The following is a 23,843-nucleotide window of genomic DNA, read 5'->3' on the forward strand; positions in this document are numbered from 1 at the left end:
TCTTCTGGTACTACAGGGCACAGGAACATCCCCACAGTGCAATAGCTGATCTTCACAAAAACAATCATCTTGTCAAAGTTCAGTACGGGCCTAGAAAATACAGAGTGCCTTGCACGACACTATCAGGATTGCATATGCATTGATTCCCTGGCTCTTATTTTTCAGCTAAGAAACTAAAGTCACCAAATTGTGCTACTAGCCATTTTTTCCTCCGAAGAGCATGTTCCTTATGCAGACAATACATAGCCACCTCAACTGCAAAGCAACAGGGCTAAACTGAATGAAACTTGTGAGGAATAATGTATCTATTACCCTTAGTTTTTGCAGTGAACTCAGCCTGGTGTAGAGGCAGTGTTTGGGAAGGTCCTTTGATACTAAATAGCTTCCAGTTTCCTCAGGAGTTCCTTTATTGGCCTCTTTAGGATCCACATCCAGGTCCTGTTGCAAGAAAGAAATGAGAGCTTAATTGAGGGTAGGGAACGCGTAGATCATAAAATAGTTACCAGTATTTCTTTTTATACAGCCAGCATTTTCTTCTCCTTAAAGGGAAAGAAGACGCCAATCTTCCATTACTTGCAAAAGCTGCGAGACCACTGTTAGTCGCAGGCAGAAGGGGTTATGTTGGATAGATGACCCTCTTCTGCTACTAGCTCCTGTCAAACTTGCTGTGCTCGCTTCAGCATTGCTCTTTTTTACCTAACTTCTATGACGCACAGTACTACAACACTAATTCTGTGGCTAAAAATACATGTATTTATTATGCACATTAACTCAAATATTTTATTCATAAAGTGTCAGAAGCGTCCTCTTTGTTCTACCTAAAAAGGTTTTCTGCCCCACGTCCTCTTTCATAGACATCAGAAAAGGAGGATTTTTTGTCCCAAGGAGCTTTCTGTTTTACTCTTATCCTTCACGTTACTGTCATCAGCCGAGTAACATCAATGGAATCGGACGGGATCACCCAGGGGCAAAGAACTGTAAAACTAAAGCTTAAGAAACCTTGTCCTGCAAGGTAGGTGTCTCCTCAGCTCACGTAACAGCTGCTGACATTTAACATCTTTAATTAAATATAACAAATACTGGATATTAGACAACGAAAAACAAAGGGTATTTTGAAAAAGATGGGCTCAGATTCATTTTAATGTATTTTTATATATATTAAAAATATGCATTAAAAAACAGTAAATGTAAGCACCTGATTTCAACAGTCCAGACCCATTTTATTACAAAAGATGCAGTTTGACATGGAGAGACCAGACAGCTTTCAACTTCACTGGAAGGAGATGCCAAAAGGAAGCACTTACGAGCGCAAAGTCTGTAACGTAGGCTCTGCAAACTACTATTTCAGGTGGCTTCTTTACTATTCGCGTGTAAATTATCATGACATTGGAAAACTCGGCTGCAAAGCCCAACTGAATCTGAACACCACATTTGAATTCAAGATACATACTTTCTGGAAGCTCTGCAAATAAATAACACATCATTACGTTCTAAATAAAACTTAGCACATGTATTTTCTTTTTTTTTTTATTTTGTTTTTAAATTCAGAAGTTTTAAAAGGTACAGACCTCTTCCTCCTGCCCTCCCTCTGGCTATCACTTGTCTATCTACCCTGAAGCAAAGCAGGTCAGAAGGCGGGCGCGCAGCCACGCTGTTTGCTGCTACCCCACGGTAACTGGCAGACGCCGCCAGAGAGGGCTGACTACTTCTGCTTCGCAGGTCTCTTTCCAATCTCTGCGCAACCAGCAAGGCAAGGTTTACTGTAACTAGCATACAGCTTACTGACCCAAGAATTTGTTTCCATATCTGTAATCAAATCAGCAAGGTGAATACGGTATATTCATATATATATATATATATGAATATATATAGGAGACACAGCTATAGCATGATAGGAGCCTTTGAATTTGACAGCAGAACAAGTTTCAGGTTCTTTTTTTTTCCTTTCACAGCCTACGTGCACATTGACAAAGCCTAGCCCACAGCATTTTTCTTCCATAGGAATATATCTGAAAGTGCTCAAGGGTCAATGACATCATTCTGTGTCTGCATGCTTTGTACGGATTTTTCTACTCCCACTGGAAGTGGATTATTTAACATTATCATAGACATACCTTTATACAAAGATAAAGGCTATTCTCTTCCCAAATTCCAAACACATTCTCTTCTATGCATGGCTTTAAACAAATAAACCATAAGATAACATTATGTCTTTATAATTTTTGTTTTGCATTTCAATCATTTAACAAACAAGAATTAAGGCCTAGTTTCCACAAATAAAAACCTACATCTGTGAAAGAGCCTGCCTACACAACTAGTTAAGTCTTAAAAATGCCACCCCTGACCCTCTGCCAAACCTGTCAAAGAAATTTTAAAATTTACTCCAACATATTTAGGTAAAAAAAAAATAAAAGGGTCTTAAACCCCACTGCCCGTCTTAAAAGAAGTCGAGAAAGCCTAGAAGTGATCTCACCCTTATTTTAGTTTTGAAAACTCCTTCTCATCAGGCACTTTTACCACCCAGTTCACCTGGCTGTTTTGTGTGATGACTTCAGAATGAGATTAGCGATGCCTTACAAGTGTCACTGTTAGACACAAACAGAGCCCTGGGAGACCATGCCAGGAGGCAGACACTACACAAGCCTCCCCTTCGGTGTCTGAGTGGTCTTAAACACACTTACTCGGGGTGAATTCTGCATGTCTCCTGTTCATTGAAATCCTACATAGAGGTAAACCTCAACACAAAAATTTCCAAGACCTGAACATACTAATGAAATTTCAGATATGAACTTAATTTTTACCGTTGCCATTCAATGTCACAACCCACCGACTAGAGATTATTAAGAAAGTACGTCCTCTTGTTTTTCCGATTGCGCAAGAAGGGTCATCTAAAAGTAGACTGTACTATACCATGAGCTTTGGCCCACTGCAGGTTCCGTGCCAGAGACTCTGCAGAAGATACGGTTTGTTGAATGGGATCAGTTAATGCCCTTTTCTCAGACAAACTGCTGCGGATCTCCAAAGCTTGCTTGCCTCTGGTAAGATGACATTTGCCCATATCTAAAAATAAGATGCACATAGTTTCTCTCAAAATCAATGCTGCTGAAATGCTAACTACATTAAGTACACCACGGCAACGCTGTCTGGTTGCTACGGTTATGTCAGTGTCAGCACTTCCATAAAAACTTGCGGTTTCAGAAGGATTCATCGCCCAGCTATCTGTTCACTGCAGGCTCAAACAGCAGGCCAGGTGCCTGCAGGGAATCCTGAGGATTCTGCTTGTGTCCTAGTCAACACGCTCACATGAATTTCAAAACCAGTTCAATATCACAGCTTGGATTCAGTAAGGTCCTAATGAAAGTGACTAACTTAAAGCATACGAATAATACCATTAGAGGGGATTTCTGAAGAATTGGAGGCAAGTGGAGTATTTTAGGGGTTGATAAAGAGGCCGATACTGCTTATTTAACATCATCACAAGTGATCTGGATAACAGGACAGAGCGCACTCTCAGCAAGCTTGCAGATGATTAAAAACCGAGAGGAGTGGCTGATACACCAGAGGGTTGTGCTGCCATCCAGAGGGACCTGGAAAGGATGTAGAATTGGGCAGAGAGGAATCTCATGAAGTTCAACAACAGGAAACATTGAGTCCCGCAAGTGGGCAGGAATAACCCCACGCACCAGTACAGAGAGGGGACTGGCTTGCTGGAAAGCAGCTCTGCGGAGAAGGACCTTGGGGACCTGGAGGACACCAAGCTGACCATGAGCCAGCAATGCATTCCTGCGGCAAAGACAGCCTGCGGGCCAAGGGAGGTGATTCTCCCTCTCTGGTCAGCACTGGTGAGGCCACTTGTGGAGCGCTGGGTCAGTGCTGGGCTCACCAGTACAAGAATGACACGTACGTACCGGAGAGAGGGCAGTGAAGGAACTCCCTTTGGAACACCTTCAAGTGTCATCAGGGCACCAATGTACGAACAGCCAATATCGGCTAATACTGACAACAACAGTTGTCACGCTGCCTGACAAATTAATCTTTCTCTCCACTCCGAGTTCAAGAATGAGATAAAGTCATAGGTCACACGTCAGAACATCTACAGCACATGACATTAACCTGGCAGTACAGACGAAGCAGTAGGAGTCACGCATATTTTACAGGACACTTGGGAAAGTGTAGGGAAAATAGCTGCTGGCAGAATTGTGACATGTTCTTATGGGGAGGCCATGAAGGTGAGAGGGAAGAGGAGAGAGAAATCTCAGAGAATAGTAACCCACTCAAGAACACCCCAAAGCGATGACAAAAAGGGTGAGGGGAAGAAGAGGGTGAGAATGTTTTTGGATATTTGTTCATGATAAAATTTGTAAACTTCTTTAGCAAGCGAGCATCCAGCAGGAGGTGCCCTGTTAGAGCTGCTGCCAGGCTTCCAGCAAACACAGCTACAGCCAGCTCGGGATTCTACTGCTGCAAAGGAGAGCGCAGCAAGTCCTCAAATCGTTCCTTTGGATTTACGTAACGGCAGAATTGAGCAGTACTGTACGCAAACTAAAAGTGCAAATCGTAAAGCAAAAAGCTTTCTGCTTGAATGCACCTGGCAAAAGAAGAAAAACACATCACCCTGTGGAAAAAAACCCCAACAAACAAAAAAATTTCAGCCTTTGGAATAATCTGTTTTACCATCTACAGATCCTATTTCTTCAGGATAATTCTGGTATCTTCTGAAACTTTAACTTTTCACAGAAACTTCATTAAAAGTTTACCAGATAAGACCTAAAATACAGACTGGTAAGTTTGTTTTATGGGCTGTAGTCAAGCAGCATACCAACGATAAGCAAAAAGACAGAGAATACATACCAGACAAACAGGCGAACAGTAACCAAGAACCATCACATTTCAGCGTGCATCCTGGGGTATGCTGGATTCCTATTGCCATCAATTTGACAGAAATTCCATGCTGGTATCTCAGCTAGTCCCTTTCCTCAATAGAGCACCGACAGAAGCCCTGTCAGTTTAATCTCTGCATTTCATTTTCAAGAGCCTGACCTGTTGACAGCAGAACTTTACCGTGCATTTAGGATCCTCTTGCATTTTTTCTGCTTTTTGGATCTGTCAAAAGACAGACTGGGCAAAATTCTGAGACCTGCAGCTGCATCAAGTACACGCCAAGAAAATACAGCAGAACTTGGCTGATTATGTGCATTACCTGCAAATAACAGAATCTTACACAGGCAGCTCTTTGTTAATGGCCGTATCTATTCTATGTTTCAAGCAAATGTTTGCACAGAAGCAACACATTCTCCCTCAACAGTTTTCACTTTACACTTCTCTCATCAATTATAAAAGTCAATTACCGAACCAGGCATATTAAAGTAGTGGATTGCCCTTTATAATGCTCTTACACCCTTTGATAGAGAGTAAATAATTACCATCACTATAGCACTCTTTGAGGTAGGTAGGCCTCAGTTAATTGTTTAAATGAATGTGGAAATGACTGGACTATCACCAGCAGCTGACACCACAAAACACAAGAGTAATTTTTGTGGATGGATAATTCATAGCTCCATGCAGAAAGAGACTCAGAACAAATAAGGTTCACTAAAAAGAAGAGTATAAATCTATCACTATTGAAGAAACTCAGATCCCTTTATATTATGAACTTCGTTAATGTGCTGCCCAGTAGCACCTGCTTCTTGATAAAAGATGTTATTTTAACAAAACGCAACAAGGAAGAGCTTAAAGTAATGTAACACGTTCCCCATGAGAAGAACGACATTTAAGCAAAGAAGTTTTTAGTAACGCAGGCTGAGAAGAGTGTTAGTACAGTAAGCTGGAGTTCACCTTCTGCAACCTCATCAAGCAGCACAGTAATCTTCTTGTCTTCTAACAAACGGTCCTTCAAGAACTTCATGAAGATTCCATTGGCCAGCCCCGACTGCTGAATTTCAAAAGCTTCTGCTCCTTGGCACCTATGAGATCACCAGTATCAGACAAAGAAAAAACACTGAACCATCTGCAGGATTAAGATCAACATGAGGACAAAAGGAGCAAAGTTGTGTTGGGAATGGGGGAAAGAAACCCTACAATTTGAAAACCAGGTTGTGTCTAAGGCCAACCTGCTCTTCATGTCCATTTGCAAGCAACTCATCCTGGGCAGATTTCACTTACAATCAAGCCGCTGACCAGAGCTTATGTCAAACTGTTTATATGAGAAGCTTAAATTTCTCTAAAGAGGTCTTCATTAAAGGTCTTGACTACTTCTATTCAACAGCTTTTGCACTTGACTTGAAAACTGATAGCAGGAGGTTATTTAGCTTTCTGCGTAAGTAACCTCTTCAAGTAGTTTCAAATGCGGCTGTAACTTTACTCTTTACACTTAGAATAAGAAACACAGGGGCCAATCCATATGCTGCTACTCAAATAATTCAGTAATTTATATTTCTAACACATTTTTTTCTAGAGATTTAACTTGCATGAACAGAGGAGACACATGACTGAAGCGGGTACGGTACATAGATTATAGTTAGTCAAATGCTCCACAGTACTTGACTGCACCGTGAGCTCGGACAGAAGGTAAGTACCGTTAGGAGCACACAGGACACAGCCGCCCCCTCCCCACTGGCACAAAGAAACACAACATTATGCGTCTGAGGGGAAAATTATCTTTTTTCATCTCTAAGAAATAATATCTAGAGCAATTAGAGCAATATGTAAGTAGTAATAACGAGTAGAGCATTCCTACAAGTAACCATTAAAAAAAGACCAGGAACCCTGCCCGGCAGTTTCTGGACTCACTGGAGTTACCCTCTATCTGAATGGGCGCATTAAACACTGGGAATCATTACAAACGCGCTGCCACAGGCAGTTAGACTGTGGAATGATTCAATTAATGAAGTAACAAAGATAGTATCAGGACACAGATACGGATACAAATTACTGGTCCTTTAGCACCACAGTTAGCCTGTGTCTCTGTAAAAGATTAGCTATGCAATCTCCATGGTCACTTCAAAACCTCTTTGGCGTAGCAGAAGCAAAACTTCCTTACGTTGCATATCCAAAAACAATGTTGGCCGTAACCTTCAGAGCATCTAAGATAAGAATTGTGTCATCATATTCGTTTCTGCAACAAATGGAAACACAAAAAAAGTAAAATAATAATTTGAGAACTAATAATGGTAACAAACTCGACAGTTGTTCAAAATACCAAAACAGCATAGTTCAGAAATAGTAATTTTTTTTTTCCTCTCCTACAATTCCTGAATGAATCCTGACAGCTAAAAGACAAAAAAATCAGTTATCATCCACACTCTTCATGAAGACTGTGTAAAGAACAGTCGGATATCACACAGTACCCAGATGAGGGGATGCTATATTAACCAATATACAGTTTGGCTACAATCTCTTAAAAATGACTTATTTGTTTTCAAAACATGGTGTCTGCATAGTTAAGATGAGGCTTATGGAGCCGTATTTTCTATTTGGACAGCAGATTGTGAAGCTGAACTGGGTCACTGGGATTTCATTAGCAGTGAAGTTCAGAGGCTCCACAAATACTAAAGCACTAGCGATTTTCTATTATGAAACATTCCTTCGAGACCAATTTTCAGAAGTGCTGACTGAAGAGCTGATTTCAAGTGCAAGTTTAATCAGGCATAGTAGTCTCTTAACATGGAAAGAAAATAGCACTTTGGTTAGAGAAATCCGATAAACCAGTTGATTTTTAAGCTCTGAATAAAGATACAACCACCCCAGCATAAAAGCAGTTGACAAAATCCATGCCTCTCAAAAGTTCTAAAATAAGCACCTCACTTAAGCCCTGCTGTCAAATTAACATGCCTTTGACCATATGGGTTCTCCGTCCTCCTTGTAATGATGAAGATGGTTAATGATGCAAGGGGAAAGGGTAATTTTTCTTCTTTAAGATGCCTCATTTCACTTTTATCTAGTAAGACTGATGCTTTATAACTTTTAAACAACAAAAAATAGAGGAAATAAGTGTCATTCAATCCAGAGGCAAGTATCTACCCATGGAAACAGAAGTCTGATCACCAGCTTCACGTTTCCATCCAAGGCCAAAGGCAAAGCACGTCTATGAACGAATCCTATTGACTTTCGCAGCACTCGGGTGCAGGCTGGGAATTCTTGGCACCATGAACTTTCAAGTGAATTCTCAGCCTAGACTAAAGATTTCTCCTCAGCATGAAGTCCAGCTTTCTCTCAAGATCCCTTGCTATTCTCTCGAAGTGGCTGTTCAGTTTTGTTTGCTCATTTTTCAAATAGGTTCGGTTTTAATCTGTTGCTGCAGTGAGTAAACTGAACTTCACAGTTGGTTCCTAGTATTACAGTCATTTACTCTCTCCCTCTATCGTGAAGCAAAAACATCCCTCAAACATCTAACGTCAGTTCTCACTATTCATGAATTATACCTTTTCCGACACATATCCAGGAGGAAGACATTCAGTCCCGTCTCTTTTTCCTGCATTCGTTTGAGGATGTTCTGCACACACAGACAGTTTGCAGATCGGTAGGGGTTTGGAGCGTCAATAGGAACCATGAAACTGTTTCCATAGTTTTCGTAGCCATGGCCAGCGTAGTATAACAAACCTGAGAATTCAAAAACACGTGCGGCTGAAAACACAGGTCAAGAGTACATTGGAACATTTCTACCAATTTCAGCATGGTCAAAAACTTCATGCGCTATGTGTCTGCGGGAGATGAAGATCATTCAAGCTACTCCAAGCTTATATTGACAGGCCTTTGTAAATACAGGAAGGAAGGGCAGGTGGGGGGCGGAAATCACGTTAACATCAATTTCACAATACACAAACACAGGAAATTTAAAAAAAAAGTCACTCATGCAACAGAATCAATTAGATATTTGCATCAAACACACAAAGTTAAATACTCTTAAAATGCTTTACACAGAGTTATGACTTCTAGCAGAAGTAATCTGTTATGTATAACATGTAACTCGCAGATAGGAAGGAGGAAACGTGCCAACTGTAAAACATCTCCACGTGCAATTACAAAGCTTTGAGCAACAGTGAGTCACTGCAGAATTTATAGACAGAAAAAAGATAGCACTCAACAGTTTGGATGGATTTTTTTTTTGAGAGATGATATCATCTTTAAAATCATTCTCCTTTATTTTTTTTTTTTTTACTTACCATTAATCATTGGCAATTCTTAAAAGTATTTTAACTAGAAAAGAAATGAGAGAAAAACCTTGCTTGCACCGTGAAAGCATTTTACAAGTTTTTAGTTTTGCTGTACAGTCAGTTTCTCCATTTGTTTTGGTCTTTTTTTATAAGGAGAGATCAGAAATATTTTTACATTTAGAAGGGGGGGAAAAAAAAAAAAAGATTATTCCATGATCATATTTGGTAGGACTCCAGAGCACATTCTCATTACCAAACTACCAACAACTCATTTTTAGTTGATTTCATCTACGTCTCTTTAGTTACAGACTCATGACCCCTGTGGGTCTACTAAACAAACAAATTCTTTGCACACTTACCTAGACACAAAAGATTATCCTACCATCATGTGTTGATACACAACAGCCTACAGTATTTTAAGATTTAAAAACTTAAATAAAACATGCAATAGTTTTGTATAAAGAAAACATATCATGGAATTAAAAAAAAGCTTTTCTTAACCCTGAAAAAGGGAACTGCAACCTAGGGCTTAGATTTTACTTATATGAATAAAAATTTCAAATATTAAGGTCATATGAATTTGCAGTAAGATTAGATGATCTTAGCATTAATAACCTCCGCCGCCATAAAATGCAGTCACCAGAAGCTCGTATGATTCAATGGAATTTTCCTATTGTCTGTTCCCAGTGCTGTTTTTGCTAATGCGTGGTAAGTTCCATCTTCTAAAAAGAATTTTTATCTATACAAAGCAGTCTATGGGTCATATCTTCAATTAGTATGTAGTGCTGTAGCTGAATGAAAGTCAACAAAAATATGACAATTTATGCTAACTGGAGATAAGGTCTTATGTCATTATTCTTACTAAAAATAGCTGTGAAATTTATGTCACTACAAAACTTGAATATTCAGAAGAGAAGAAAATAAGCCTTAGCCAAACATATTAAGACAATCGACATTTAAATCAGCTTGCGTAGGCAGGTATGCTAGCTATTTTTCCCTTTTCATTACAGATAGCTACGACAAACGAAAACACTTCTCTCGCACAGCCCTGCACTTTTTGTAAAGGAATACCACGATATAACGATGGCCTTCAAACTAAGCCTTCGGTTCTCTTCTACTTGTAAGCTCTCAAGTCATTACCAGCTATGCCAAGACCTTGCAAATCGCTGCATGCCCTCCCACAGTGCCCGGCTTCTTTTTAAGGGGAGCAGGCAGAGGCAGGAGCAGCAGCCAGCGAGCGCAGCCAGGGCAAACTCCGGGAGGCAAAGCTTCACTTAAACCAAGAGCCTAATGGTTATTCATCTGCCAGGGTCTTGGAAAATGGCAACAGCTTCTTTCAGTTAAAAGTTAGATTTCTAAAGGGCACAGAATGTAAAGTGCATGATTAAAAACCTAAACAAATAAAGGTACTATTGGGCTATTTATAAGATTCCAATGTTACCTGAGACTGGGTAGTTTCAAGACAGTTAAAAATGAAATTAAGTGCCAAGTGCATGACTCCATGCTAGGTCCTAAGTTAAAAGGAAACTCCTAAATTTGATTTCCACAGAGTTTGGATTATATATATACACGTATGAGCGTATGTTAGATAAGTAATTGGACTAAGGAAACAAGTCTAACGTAAAGCACAGTTTACCAGAGTATTTCCTCAATTAACAGAAATATTTCAGAAGTGACAACTACATTTCTTTTCTATCCTTGAGCAGATGACTGCGCTGTGCGTATGTGATGAGTACCTGCAACAGTTAATACGTTGAGCTCAAGATCAGAAATAAACCTCTGCATACCAAAGTAAGCAGAGTAAACATGTTCGGAGGGCCTCATTAGACACTTTGACACAACAATTTTAAGTAGGCTCAAGTTCCTCATAGACGTCAGCATCTAAGTGATATCTATGTCTCTGTCTCTCTCTTTTTTTTTTTTTTAAAAAAGAAACTAGCCTAACTATTTTTAGCCTTTAAAGCATATGGGTCTATGCTTTTACTCTTTGTGGGATACAATATTAATTGCACCCTACATTTAGAACAACATAAACTAAGACATTAGGAGACAATCATCATCTCTTTGTTTACTACTCCTGCTCTGGATGAACAGTACCTGAAATGCCACTTTCCTGGCAGTAAGCAAGAATTACACAATGTCATATCACGAATATCTGTAACAGGGACTAAAGAGGAGTCGCCACTGTGCCTCTTCTGTTTGGAGCTATGCCCACTAAAAATGCAATAAATCATTACCGGTTTGTGCACTGACGGCATCTTTGATATGCTTTAAGCCATTAAGAGCCACTCTCCAGAAAGAGCAAAATGACCATTTAAATCAAAGTAGTTACTGCCAACAGTACTGAAAGAATGTTCTGCTTACCTTTCAGAAATATCAACTTGCTGGAAACATACAACTGTAAAAATATGCCTTATAAGAGCTTTCATATGGTGCTGGTGAGAAATTCATTAAAGCCTTTCAGTATTTTATTTTCTAAATTCATGTGAACAATTATAGAAAAAAATTAAGAAGGTGCAACAACCTAAAAGCTCACTCAACTGTATAAGCACATCTATTTCCCAGGGTACAGAAAAAGAAAACTGCTCTCAGAAAGTCTACTCTACTCTACTGCCATAATTAGTCTTCACGTCATGCAAGTTTTGGCGCTGACATAGATGCCCAAATGTCAGATCAGCCAGTTCTGCACAGACAGAGCATCAGGTAACACACCATTTAAAAAGTCATACTAAGAAATAATCTGACCTTGTGTTCCAAAAAAGACTCAAATAATGTTTTCTCGGGTGGCCATTACTATAGGAATTCTGCAATTTAAATAGGACAACTGGCAGAAGGCTTTGGTCCCTGTTCTAAATAATTTCTGGAGTCGCTTATGCAATCTTAGCTGTTAGAAAAATGACAAAAATCATGGCATTCAGCAGCAAATTCCTCAAAGCCCACAGAATAATGTTTCTTACACTCCAAGCCAGGTCATTCTAGGCCTTTTCCACACAAGACATGGAGGTTTTTGCTCTGTGCATCAATTCCACCATGCTCTCCCCCAGCTGGCACAGCCACCAGTTCTGCCTTGTGCTTTGTCCCTCAAAATCAAGTTTATGCCAGACAAGAAATCCCAATATATGAGTCCAATATATATCCATATATATATATATATATGTCTCTAAGGATCAAGGCACATCAGCACTAGCAACGCATACCAGACCCAGTTGGTCAGCCATCATCCCAGCAGAAGGCACTTCCTGCTGCAGCATGTGGAGGAGATCGTAAAATTATTATTAATATTCTATTACAGGTAGCTTATAAACGGATGTGTGACACAAATAACAAAAGCTTGGCGGGGGGGGAGGGGAGGAGAAGAAAAACATGATAAACATGCATCTTTCAGTACGCATACTTAATTTGTCCTCCTATAACTTAAACCAATAGTGATGAGATGCTGCAGTACGGTCATTAAAGTGATGCTGCAATTTAAAGGTGAGAGCCTTGGATTTTTGTGGGGTGTTATTTTTAAATCTCAAGAGTTTAATGAGGAAAAAAAAAAAAGAGGGCTGCTGCCTGCTTAAGCAGCATACCCACTATTAAGCTTTCCATCTAATGCGCAAAGACACACAGAAAGAATAAATTTTATACTTCCTACTCAGACCTTCCACAGAGCTGTGAAACAATAGTGGTACCCAAGTTCTGCCCAAACAGGAATCTTAGCATTCAACTCAGCCAAAAGCCCTTATGACTGGCAGCTGCAGAAAGTCAGAACCTGAAGTCCATAGCTCACCAATTTCTCAGCTGATGCCTTACACAAGATATATTCTGCAAAGGATAATGTGAATTCTTCTCTGTTATGTTTTACTTCTTTAAAGTGCGTAGACATAACTTTAGAGAACTGCATTTTCATTTTACATAAACAAACTTCTTTTCAATTTGCTTTTTGAAGTAGAAATACAGGTTTGCACAACTCTCACTCCCTGTGAAGCACATTATGAAAAACTCTGTGCTTGTCAAGCCAGTACCACGATAACTGAAAGGAACCAGCAATTCAAAATAAGGATTTCTATTTAACCTGAAAACTTGGCAAAAAAGATTGCACCTGATCTGTTGAGTGTTGTGCCCTAATTCTAAAGCACAATGTTTTCCTCTTATTTCCATATTGCATATTTTGGTTCATAATGTCTTCATGAGAGATACGCTTTGCTACTGTGTCCCACTGTCCTCCCCCCCAGCAAACCTGGCAGGAGAGCGCAGCTCCCCGCCATGGCAAAGCACGGCACCCTCTTCCTCCGTTCCTTACGGAGCTGGTGGGCAAGGACTGAGCGAGCAGAGCAGCCCCCCCGGCAGAGCGCCAGGAGGACAGGAATCCGGAGGGAAAGAGCATTCTGCAGACAACCAGCAGGAAGAGAGGGGAAGAACGGAAGGGTCCCAGCAGCCGGCCCAGAACACGTTCCATGCTGCACTTCAGGCTGCTCCCCACCTCCCCAGCTGAAATGCGCCCAGCAGGGTACATGTGTCGAGGGACTGGCCAGCCCGGACCACACCGATAACTTCTAGGTGCGGGGCATCGTCTGCAGAGCACGTTGTCAAATATGCTACACAGAGGCAGCTGCTTTTATCAGACAAACACATCAGTACTACCAAACAAAAAAGTGCACTGCAGTTTTAGGCGCGGTTAAAGAAAAAAAGTTCAAACATTTTATCTGTTTGAAGATTAAAGAAACGATAAAATTTTAACCAAAGTCAAAGGATATGCTGGTGGGTGTTTAAAACTTACTTTTCCCATTATACATACATGCTGTTTACCATTAAGTTTGTTTTGCTATCACATGCAGCGAGCTGTCAGAGGTAAATACCAGATGTTTGTGTACCTGATACATCACAAAACTGACCTACTTGAGAAGCGATATCATGTGTTCTTACCATATACTCCTTTGTCCAGGAGAAGTAAAAATTCATCCACTGCATTTCGCATCTCGGACTCAGTAAGATCCAGCAAAGAAACAACTTTGAAATCCAGCTGCCTTAGCAAATTAGTCAATTCATAGACATCTACCATCGGAGCCTTGAGCTGGGGGTGATTCCAGTAGCTCATATTTCCTATTAGCAAAGCTACCTTGTCTGTTGCTGCAGAGACAAAGGAAAAACAAAACCACAGCACGTTTACATATTCCATCGCTTCAATACCTTTAAATTTAATTTCTTCTAAAGTGAAAATAATTTCTTCTAAAGTGAAAACAGTATCCAATCTCACTTCAGACACAACATTTTATGTTATTTTAAGCATCACCCTACATCAACAATACAGCTCAACTCTCTCCTCATCCAAAAAACAAAGAAACACTTCAGCATGCTCTGAGAGCCAACATATCTGAACTGTGATGCATCTCAGACAGGATAATTTGTCAAGAAGTGAGTCACTAAGGTATCTCCCATTTCTTTCATTTTTCTAAAAGCACAGATAATTACTGAATTCCCCCATGCACGACGAAATTTAATAAACATGAAAATTCTTACAGCAAGTTGCCAAAGCTATGGTCAGTATACTTTCCCACCAAACTCAAATTTTCTTATGCTTCTTAAAACACAAACAAAAAGCCACAACACACAAGAGACCACTTTCACAGCTCCAACTCCCATGTCCCGTCTCTCTAAAACATGGTACTTTTAGGTGGAAACTTTTACACGTCAGAATTAAAAAGTTTTATTGCTATTTGTTAAGGTTTCTTTTTACTGTTCATATGATTAAAAACAGTTATCTAGAGATACAAGAAATTTACAAATTTCAGAGAGAAATCAACTGATATTCTCATAGTTTGAGTTACTTTCACACCGACTTTATTTAAGTCGCAAGTAATTCTGTTGTGAGTAAACAAAGCTGCAATGAAAGGGGAAAAGAGTCACATTGACAGAAATGCTTTCGAGACCACTAGCCGATTTTTATGACAAAATTGCACACTAAGTTGCAAAAAGGCACTTCCTTCCTGCTTTGTTACTCCCATAAGGAATTTTCAATGGGAATTATTGTCCCCCAGCTCTGGTGGCAAACGAGCTCATGTGAATGCCCCAAACCTGCTTTGGAGTCAGGAACCCCACACAGCCGGATCCCGAGAGAATCCCTGTCCATAGCCTCCATGTCTAACATTCCACCTCCTTCAAACAAGATGTTTTTGACATTTTTGCAGCTGCAAAACCTCCAAAGTCTCGAACAGTGTAAACTATTTTAAACAGCAGAGACTGAGTGCCAGCGGCATACTGTCATTGAAAAACACTTTTTAAAGTCAAGCTTTCTAATTAATTCAGAAAAGATGAACCAGGACTGGGGAGCACTTACATTCCCTTACACTGATGATCCCGAAAGAGTGGTAAAATTTTGACAGAGGCCAGCAGCCTTTCCACCTGGTTTAGTATTGACATGAAAACAGGCCTGACCACAGTCGAGTCTACCATGCAAATTTAAGAATGTGATTAAAATACTATTCTCCGGCAACTATTCTTCATAACACGCATAGGCCATCCATCTATCTTTACGAGCTTTAGCTCGGGATCAAAGCCTGTCCACACTGTGCACTGGAAGAGCTGAGCTTGCAGGGACAGCACACCCTCAGCAGACAGAGTACCAAGCCTTTTTATCACATCTTTCTAATTACCACTCTCTCCAATCGTCAAAGTATTCAAAGTAACGGAGTAACACACTTGCTAAGGTCGTGGCCAGAGGAATTTGAAACAGTAAACTGAAACAGAGGAGTTGTAGATGCTCCACCAAGTCACTAAAAATACCAATGCCCTCCCCCTAGTTTACTGCTGAAAGGGCACGCAAGCATTATAAAGGACTTGAAAAATACACAGAACTCTCCTCCTGGCAGCTCTTTAACATGCACTACCGTTATTTCACTAGCAGCGGCAGGAGAAGCAATACGCAGAAGCAGCAAAAGCTATTTCCTAGATATGAAACACATACGTGCATTACAGCTACAAAACTACTTACCAACAGGTCTGTGATGGGATTGTTCTTGTAGGTCTGCTTGAAATAGATTAAAAGAGCAGATCGTCAGTAACTACAGTCATCGCTGCCAATGTCCGCAAATGAACCGCATGTTCCGTACAGCCACAGTCTATAGGCACTGCTTTTAAGTTATTTAAAATAGTTTAAAATAAAAAAGTACTCTTTTTTTTTGTTTTGGTGGGGCTTTGGGGTGTTGTGTTGTTGTTGTTTACCTGATTTCCTTCACCCTCTTCCAGCAAACATAGCCCAATAGGATATGAGTAGCTATTCTATAAATTAAGAAGTAACAGATGCTTACGGTACGATTCTGAATCTCACAATTTTCAGTAACATCCCGAAGAGTTCATCCTCTCCAAATGAAATGCAGACATGCACGATGGGGGATGTTTAGCAGAGATGCCCATCTATATGTGAAAACTCTTATTTTGTACTTCACAAAGGGGCGGCAGAGCCAACCCTCTGCCAAGAGGAGCAGGTAAGCGATATGCCAGTGGTACACTTTGGATAACGGGTTACGCATCATGGCAGTACCACTTCAGTGACTAAGACTAAGTCTTGGCAAAAGTAAACCTATCTTTGATGTCTAACTCAGGAAATCATGAGACCTTTGTGATTTGAGATTTTGGGAACACTGCACCAGGGATAATCCCTTATGAAGCACTATTCCAGATCTCTGTTTCTATAATAAACACCAAACAGGCTTCAAATCACAATAGCTCACTCCAACATTAATCTATGAAATACATCAATTCAACATATCATGGGTGACAGCCAAACACCTTACATTTTTTCACCTTAATCATCTGAAAAAGCAGCAACATACTAAAACTTAACAGACATGAAAGCAAAAGATAATTTCTTCTGTATTTGTATAAATACACACGCAGTATAAAAGAGCAGCTTTGTGTGATTTTACAAAGATAATAGCAGCCCTATGATTCACTATATTCTTCAAGTTAATTTATTGGAACCAGAAAGCTGTGCCGCTTTTAACGTGACATCTGCCCCTATTAAATCCCCAGTTATAAATACATACAAATAACGTAAACTAGATATTGTAACCCAGCTGGGCTTTAGTGATTTGTAACATAAAATGAAGATGCAAAATTAAAGTGTTTCAAAACTTGTCACTTACCTGATTTTTGAAAATCACTTAGATCTTCTGTGAAGAAATACACCAATAAAATCATAGTTTAAACAAGAAGCAAGAAATAAATTTTGTATTAATAAAAATATAATTAAGTATCATGCCATTATTAATTGAAGCCGAACATTAGAAAACAAACTGCCTCTCTAAAATACTTTTGGCTTTGCATTTCTGTAAATCTAACCTTTCATATGTTTATTCCACAGGCAGAGAAGAGAAAATCCTACATCAATATACTAAGCTATGCCCGACATAGCATTATAATATAGCAGATCTCAAAACAGAGGGGAAACACATACTATGCCTCAATCCCACAGGCATGCAAGCAGCTGAATGAATAAGGAACAAGAGGTCAGAATCACCCTTTTGAAAAGTAGATGTTTGAAGGACTGATGAAAAAGCACCATCCTGAGCAAGAAATCTTGCTTGGTAAAACCATGTGTATTCAGAAAGGCTTCAGATACAATTTTCCAACATTCTAAGCTACCACGGGTTTCATCTAATTATTGTGAGAACACGGGAAACTATGGAAAAGAAAATAATTTATCTGAAGCCCCAGAGATTCGTCGGAGCAGGGCTGCTCCATGCCCGGAGCCCTGGGCAGACCTCTTCTGACACAAAAGCTAATCTATCCACGTGGAAGACTGCAGTGACCTGAGGGGATACTACTGTAGGTGTTACTGTAGATTAGTAGCAGAACGATGTTGCATCCAAGTAAACTCTAGTTTAGGTGTAGACCCCCACAGACAACACAGTGGTTATCTTCTGCTTCAAGGGTCAGTTAAATCACAGGTAACTAGGAGGCTTTTGCACAGCACTCCATCAGGGAATGCAGACACCCCCAAGCCAGAAAAGGTGCGAAGGCTCAAAGAGATGACGGGTCTTGGAAGCTACGCCATGGAAGGGGCTGACACCAAAATGCGTGTCACTTATGTGTTCCAGTGAGTGATAGTACGCAATCCCCTCACAACATTAAACCTTTAACAAAAGGGCTAAAAAGGAACATCCGCTCTGCTTAAACTTCAAACAAGAAATGCTGGAAGTTGCTGGAAACACCTCTTGCAGACAGCAAGCTGCCAGTGGAACTAGCTCTATCCAGCTCTCTAAGGTCACCCAGGCTCCTAAACATCTTCAGCTTTTCTTGCGAGGATGTTGCCTCCTGAGCCCAGCCAAAGAAATCTCAAGATCTTTAGATTTCACTGGAAAATGTAAGCACAGGACACAAAAGCAGTGCAAAAAAGCAATCAACTTTGAATGCCACAGAGGAAGAAAGTAGCTTGTTTTTTCTCCTTATGAAGGCAAGGAGGAGAGAAGCACATGCAGAAGGAATGCTGCATCACACATCAGTCTTTTAAAATAGACTGAAGCTCTTAACCCACGCATGCTTTTCAGCAACGCACTCAATGATTCATCACCCCCACCATTAATTTTTAAAAATTGATTCACAACTAAAGGTTTACTTTACCTTCTGTGCACTCCACTGCCATAGCTTTCCTTCCTTGTGTTTTAAGGGGGGGAAAAATTGGAAGACAGTTGCTCTCAGTTACGAGAGTTAGCACACAAAGTGGAAAGCAAAGGTCACTTCCAAGCTTCTCTGCAGTCTGGCTCATTTTATAGCAGTATAAATCAGCACTGATCACAATGCTGTATAGTAATTATTACTGAAACTCTGGAGTAATAAACTAGAATATTTCTTAGGATAGGAAAAAACTTTTCGTATGAATTATGCAATAGTGTACTCAGATATATGTGAAACCTACACAAACAGATCTTCTTCTCTTTAGTTTACTGCAAATACATGCACACACACTAAACCATGTTATACGCATTTATTCTGCATGCTATGAATAATCTCACCTGTCCTGATTGCTGAGGGAGTGTAACACAGCTCATATCCCCAACAAGGGTTAAACTGGTTTTCGGTTTTGAAAGAAACACAAAGAAATCAGCTTGCAATCTGCTGACAAGCCGTGTACCTGCTAGCAATGTCAAAAAGCGGTAGCATTTCTATCCTCGTTCCTATAAAAGCCTAAAGAATTTTACAGCTGGTAAAGCACTAAAATTCCATTTGCTGCAAGCACACACAGCTGTTTTAACAAATGGATAAACTAAAAAAACAGAAGGCTATATATACTTGGCTTAATACTGAAAGCTTCAAAAGTAAATTCTAACGATAGGGAAGAAACTGATAGATCAACTGACCTATATCAAACTGAAAAACTCCTTACCTATAATGACTTCTATCTTCTTGCTGTCTTGATCTTCCTGGTCATTGTATACGTGACACCAATATGTCCCCTGATGTTCCACATCCACATAAGTTATCTAAACAAGCATCATCACAGTCACCCCGCCAGACCCCAAAACAATACCTGTATCGGTTTCGTTTAAGCCCACAAGCAAGGAAGAGTAAAAACTGAAAGCAAAGCCTAAACAAATCCAAAAGCTCACTCTTCAGTAAGCTGGACAGCACGTGTGTTCTAGAACTGCTTTCCAGAATTGAAGAAGGCATGCAAATCCACCTCACAGGCTTGAGATGCGTTCGCACTGAATGCAACAGCTCATGCAAATCAGTCCTTTGCAGCGCGGATAGAAAGCTTTCACTTTTACTGATACTTAATCTTTGCTATCTCAATACATCACACTAATCCAAAATCCACTATAGCCTTCCACCCCATGACTACAACCTGAAATGTGTTCAGGATTAAAATTATGCACCCAAGAGCCTCAGAACAACACGGGCAAGTCAGAAACGACAGAACAGGAGAGCAACTTATAGCGTCACTTCCACAAGAGGTTGTCAAAGCCACAAAGAAGTTATTTTGTTCAAGGAGAGATGTGTGATAAGTTAAAGGTGGTTACACATTAGTCCCCCAAGGCTGGCACTTTGCAGTAACTTACCATGTAGACATTTTTGCTCCCATTTGCCAAGGGAAATCCATTTCTGAACCACTGGTAGTGAGGAATTGGGTTTCCAACAGCTCCACATTCTAGTACCAAAGCATCCCCCACTGTCAGGTTTTGTGGCTGAGGCTGAACACAAATGCGTAACTTGTTTTCAGGCAAACCAATTAAGCTCCCTTAAAAAACAAACAAAAAAAAGAAAAAAGGAAGAAAAAAGAAAAGAAAGAGTGAGACAATCTAACCACACATAGACTAACAACAACTGAAAACATTCAGAATAGGCTGTGTGTGTCCAGTCACTAACAAGTTACAACAAGAGGTAAACAACAAGAAAGTTAAAGAATTGCTTTTTTGGTCCAAGAATCCTCTAAGAACTAAAAGGATCTGAGACTGTGTATGTTTTCCATCTATCTATTCTTATCCACCGCTGTGGAACTTCATTTCTCTTCTGCTTTTGTGACCAGCACAAGAGCGCAATAGTTGGAAACCACATTTTTAATCAGCCCTTTTTCACATCTGTGCAAGACAGCAATGAGGACCCAAGTTCCTCTAACAAGTGGGAAGACAGACTTTCAGAAAACAATGTTTTTGCCACTCACCATGAGATGTACCCTGAAGATCACAAACTTCAAGTCGTGCCCACCGACTGAACACAAAGGAAGATTCGCTGTTCACTCGGCAGATGTAAAAGCCAGAATCATTTACATTCACCGGATTCAAAACCAGCTCCGGGGAATTACCATGGGGAACCTGAATTACAGGTGAACCAAGACATACTGAAGTTTAGATTGATTTAATCTAAACCAGGATGAAACATTAGAATATCTATTTCAATGTCCATAACACCAGGCTGAACTCCTTCATTTATCTGAAAGTTTTGGATGAGAAAGTCTCGTTCTAGGTATTCAGTAGCTCAGAGAGAGGCTTTCTTCCAAAAATAATTCATATGCCTCTACTTAAGACAACTCTGAGCTTTTAAGGCAGTTGAACAGTTATTCCTGAAATTAATAATTTTTACCTTTCTCCCCAAATAACTCGGAATAATTTCTTAAGCACCACTCCAACCAGCATGAGTGCTACATTCAGCTCTAGTCTTAAGATATATTCAGCTATGACCAGGAAACTGTAACATTCTTTCACAGAAAAATAATTTTTCGCTACATCTACATTTCAACTGTAATGATCAGGAAATTACTGTAATCATATTTTTTAAGCCAGGGTTTGCATGATCTAGCTAAACCTTTAGAAAGGTGCAGAAAATGAGTTAAAAATTTCAGTCCTAACAGCAATTTAAAATAACCATAAACTTACTGCATTTTTAAAAATACTACTTACAATAAAATATCATTAAGAAAAAAGTGCATTCATCTTGTAGAAAGATAACCAGGACCAGAAATACGGGCACAAGTGCCGCCATTCAAATTGCAGAGGCACGAGCTCATGTGCATTCCAGCATTTTGCTGAAGAAATCTGTGGCACGACTGAGTTCAGGCCTTCAACTCTTCATTCTTAGGAAACCAGTTTCCATCTATCTAAGACCAACAGCAACTGGCATTTGCTCCAGTGTGGTGGTTTCTCAGCAGCCTTTGTTAAATTTCTTGGTAGCCTGAGAGGCAAATAAACTTGCAGTTTCCTTACTGTCACGTTCCAAGATTAGCCTTCCAGGATGAAGTGGTTGGAATATAAGGAACCACCTTATTGATTTAGCACATCGATAGGGTCATTATGCAGCATTTCTTAAACTTCTATTTTTATTAGTATATATAGCAATCTTCTCTCCTTGTAAATAAGAGCAACGGTCTTAAAAAACCTCCAACAACCATCACCCAAAACCATTACCTGTTCTTTTTCACCACTTATATTCTGTATCAACTATTACCTCTTTTTCCTGTTTGAACCACTGGTAATGCACAAACGGGTGTCCTGTTGCCCAACAACACAGCTTGACGACCTGACCAGAGAGCACTGCTTGAGAGTCGGGCTGTACAACAATCTTTATACCTTTAAAAAAGAATTTACACATAGGAAAGTTATTAAGAATTACAATTCCACAATTTAAATTTGCGCTTAATTGTCCTCTGAGCAAAGAGGACATTTCTGTTATTAAATACACTTGAAAATAATTTATTTGTACTTTGTATGCATGCAGTTCCAATTAGTTATATGACTTTAAGACACTCAAAATTGTCTTCCATTACACAAAATCCATGCTTAAATTGGTCAGTACTCTACAGAGTTTATCAAAGACTTAAAGTAGATTATTCAGGCATTTTAACTTTAGGATACTTCAATTCCTCTTGCTGTCTACTCCCTAAAGCAAATAATACTTCCAATGGCATCACAGATCCCTTCTGGGAAAGCTATCCCTGGTTTTAAGAGTTTGCTCACTCCCAACAACTTCTTTGAGATGTTAATCTTCAGATTAAGATTAAGCTGATGGGATGAATCAAACCAGTAAGAGTTAGTTTAACTACAACATAGTCTGTTTTTCTACTATTCCTCATGCGACCTTATCAGCTGAAGCATTGGTTTCTGTGTTATACCTTTACTCCTGTTGAACACACGGCTGGGGTTTTCTTTTGCCAGTCTGCAAGGTAAAATTTTGCACTTCAAGTTTTACCTTGCCAGGCGTGAGCAAAATTCTGACACCGGACTGATATGATCCAGTTGTTTTCTCAACCTAGACCATTCCAGAGATCTAGTTACAGCATGACCCCAAATACAGATCCTGGTATAACCAAGGTCATCAGAAGAAGGCGGGGGGGAAGTCAACTACAGAAAAGAAAGTTTAACCTCACATTGCTGTCAAAAAATACACAGACCTATGCCCAAGGTATTCACCAACACTGAGCTGATAAGCCATCAAATATCACTAGTTTAAAGCATTATTTGCAACGGATGGTAAAAAGCATTTAACAACCACAGTGGGACCACAAGCGCTTGTACACATTAATGACTAGTTAATAACTCACAATACTAGTGGTGTGGGTTAACCCTGGTGAGCCGATAAGCACCACGCAGTTCCCCACCAGCAGTGAGATGGGGGAAGAAGGAAAGGGAGAATAAAAAACAAGAAAACTTGGAGGTCAAAATAAAACAAAGAAACAAAAAATATTTGTTTAATAAGTGAAGGATGAGTGGAACAACAGGGAAGAAAACAAATGATGCAAAGACAACTACTCACCACCTCCCATGGGCAGACTGATGCCCAACCAGTTCCCAAGCAAAAGATGGCCAGGCCCTCCAAAACTCCCTCTTTTCCCTTTTATTGCTGAGCATGCTGTTATATGGTATGGAACATCTCTTTGGTTAGTTTTTTTTTGTTAGTTCTGCCCAATTGTGTCCCCTCCCTGCCTACTGCACACCTCAAATCTATTCACTGGGGAGGGCAGAGCAAGAAACAGAGAAGACTTTGATGCTGTGCAAACTGTTCAGCAAAAGCTAGAACATTGTCCCATTAGCAGTGCTGATTTGGTGAAAAATCTAAATCACAGCACCATATGAGCTGCTATGAAGAAAACCAACTCTATCCCAGCTAGGCCCTGTACAACTAGTTACAGAAAAAGCACAGATATAGTGAATGGTACAGAGGCACTTCTTCACCATTTCATTACTCTCAGAAATGAACAATCAGATACAAAATAGGTAT

At 39.9% G+C, this 23,843-nt stretch overlaps 1 protein-coding gene across 7 annotated transcripts in view; it reads right to left on the reverse strand.

Annotated features, from left to right (window-relative positions):
* The window catches only part of LOC128902068 (mucosa-associated lymphoid tissue lymphoma translocation protein 1-like), a 33,750-nt gene that overhangs the window by 3,788 nt on the left and 6,119 nt on the right, over window positions 1-23,843 (reverse strand). The window contains exons 3-16 of one of the 7 annotated variants that reach the window (XM_054184413.1): window positions 22,074-22,195; window positions 20,794-20,944; window positions 20,192-20,370; window positions 19,519-19,615; window positions 18,756-18,788; window positions 17,279-17,302; window positions 16,126-16,158; window positions 14,061-14,264; window positions 8,421-8,598; window positions 7,040-7,114; window positions 5,836-5,963; window positions 2,911-3,060; window positions 1,305-1,462; window positions 313-438 (exon numbers count right to left, since the gene is read on the reverse strand). In XM_054184413.1, the coding sequence (XP_054040388.1) occupies window positions 313-438; window positions 1,305-1,462; window positions 2,911-3,060; window positions 5,836-5,963; window positions 7,040-7,114; window positions 8,421-8,598; window positions 14,061-14,264; window positions 16,126-16,158; window positions 17,279-17,302; window positions 18,756-18,788; window positions 19,519-19,615; window positions 20,192-20,370; window positions 20,794-20,944; window positions 22,074-22,195 (1,658 nt within the window). Of the gene's footprint in view, window positions 1-312; window positions 439-1,304; window positions 1,463-2,910; window positions 3,061-5,835; window positions 5,964-7,039; window positions 7,115-8,420; window positions 8,599-14,060; window positions 14,265-16,125; window positions 16,162-17,278; window positions 17,306-18,755; window positions 18,789-19,518; window positions 19,616-20,191; window positions 20,371-20,793; window positions 20,945-22,073; window positions 22,196-23,843 lie in introns of all 7 variants that reach the window. The other 6 variants (XM_054184412.1, XM_054184411.1, XM_054184410.1 and 3 more) reach the window with 6 other exon arrangements.

The sequence above is a fragment of the Rissa tridactyla genome, chromosome W, assembly GCF_028500815.1.
Source record: "Rissa tridactyla isolate bRisTri1 chromosome W, bRisTri1.patW.cur.20221130, whole genome shotgun sequence".
Lineage (NCBI taxonomy): Eukaryota > Metazoa > Chordata > Aves > Charadriiformes > Laridae > Rissa > Rissa tridactyla.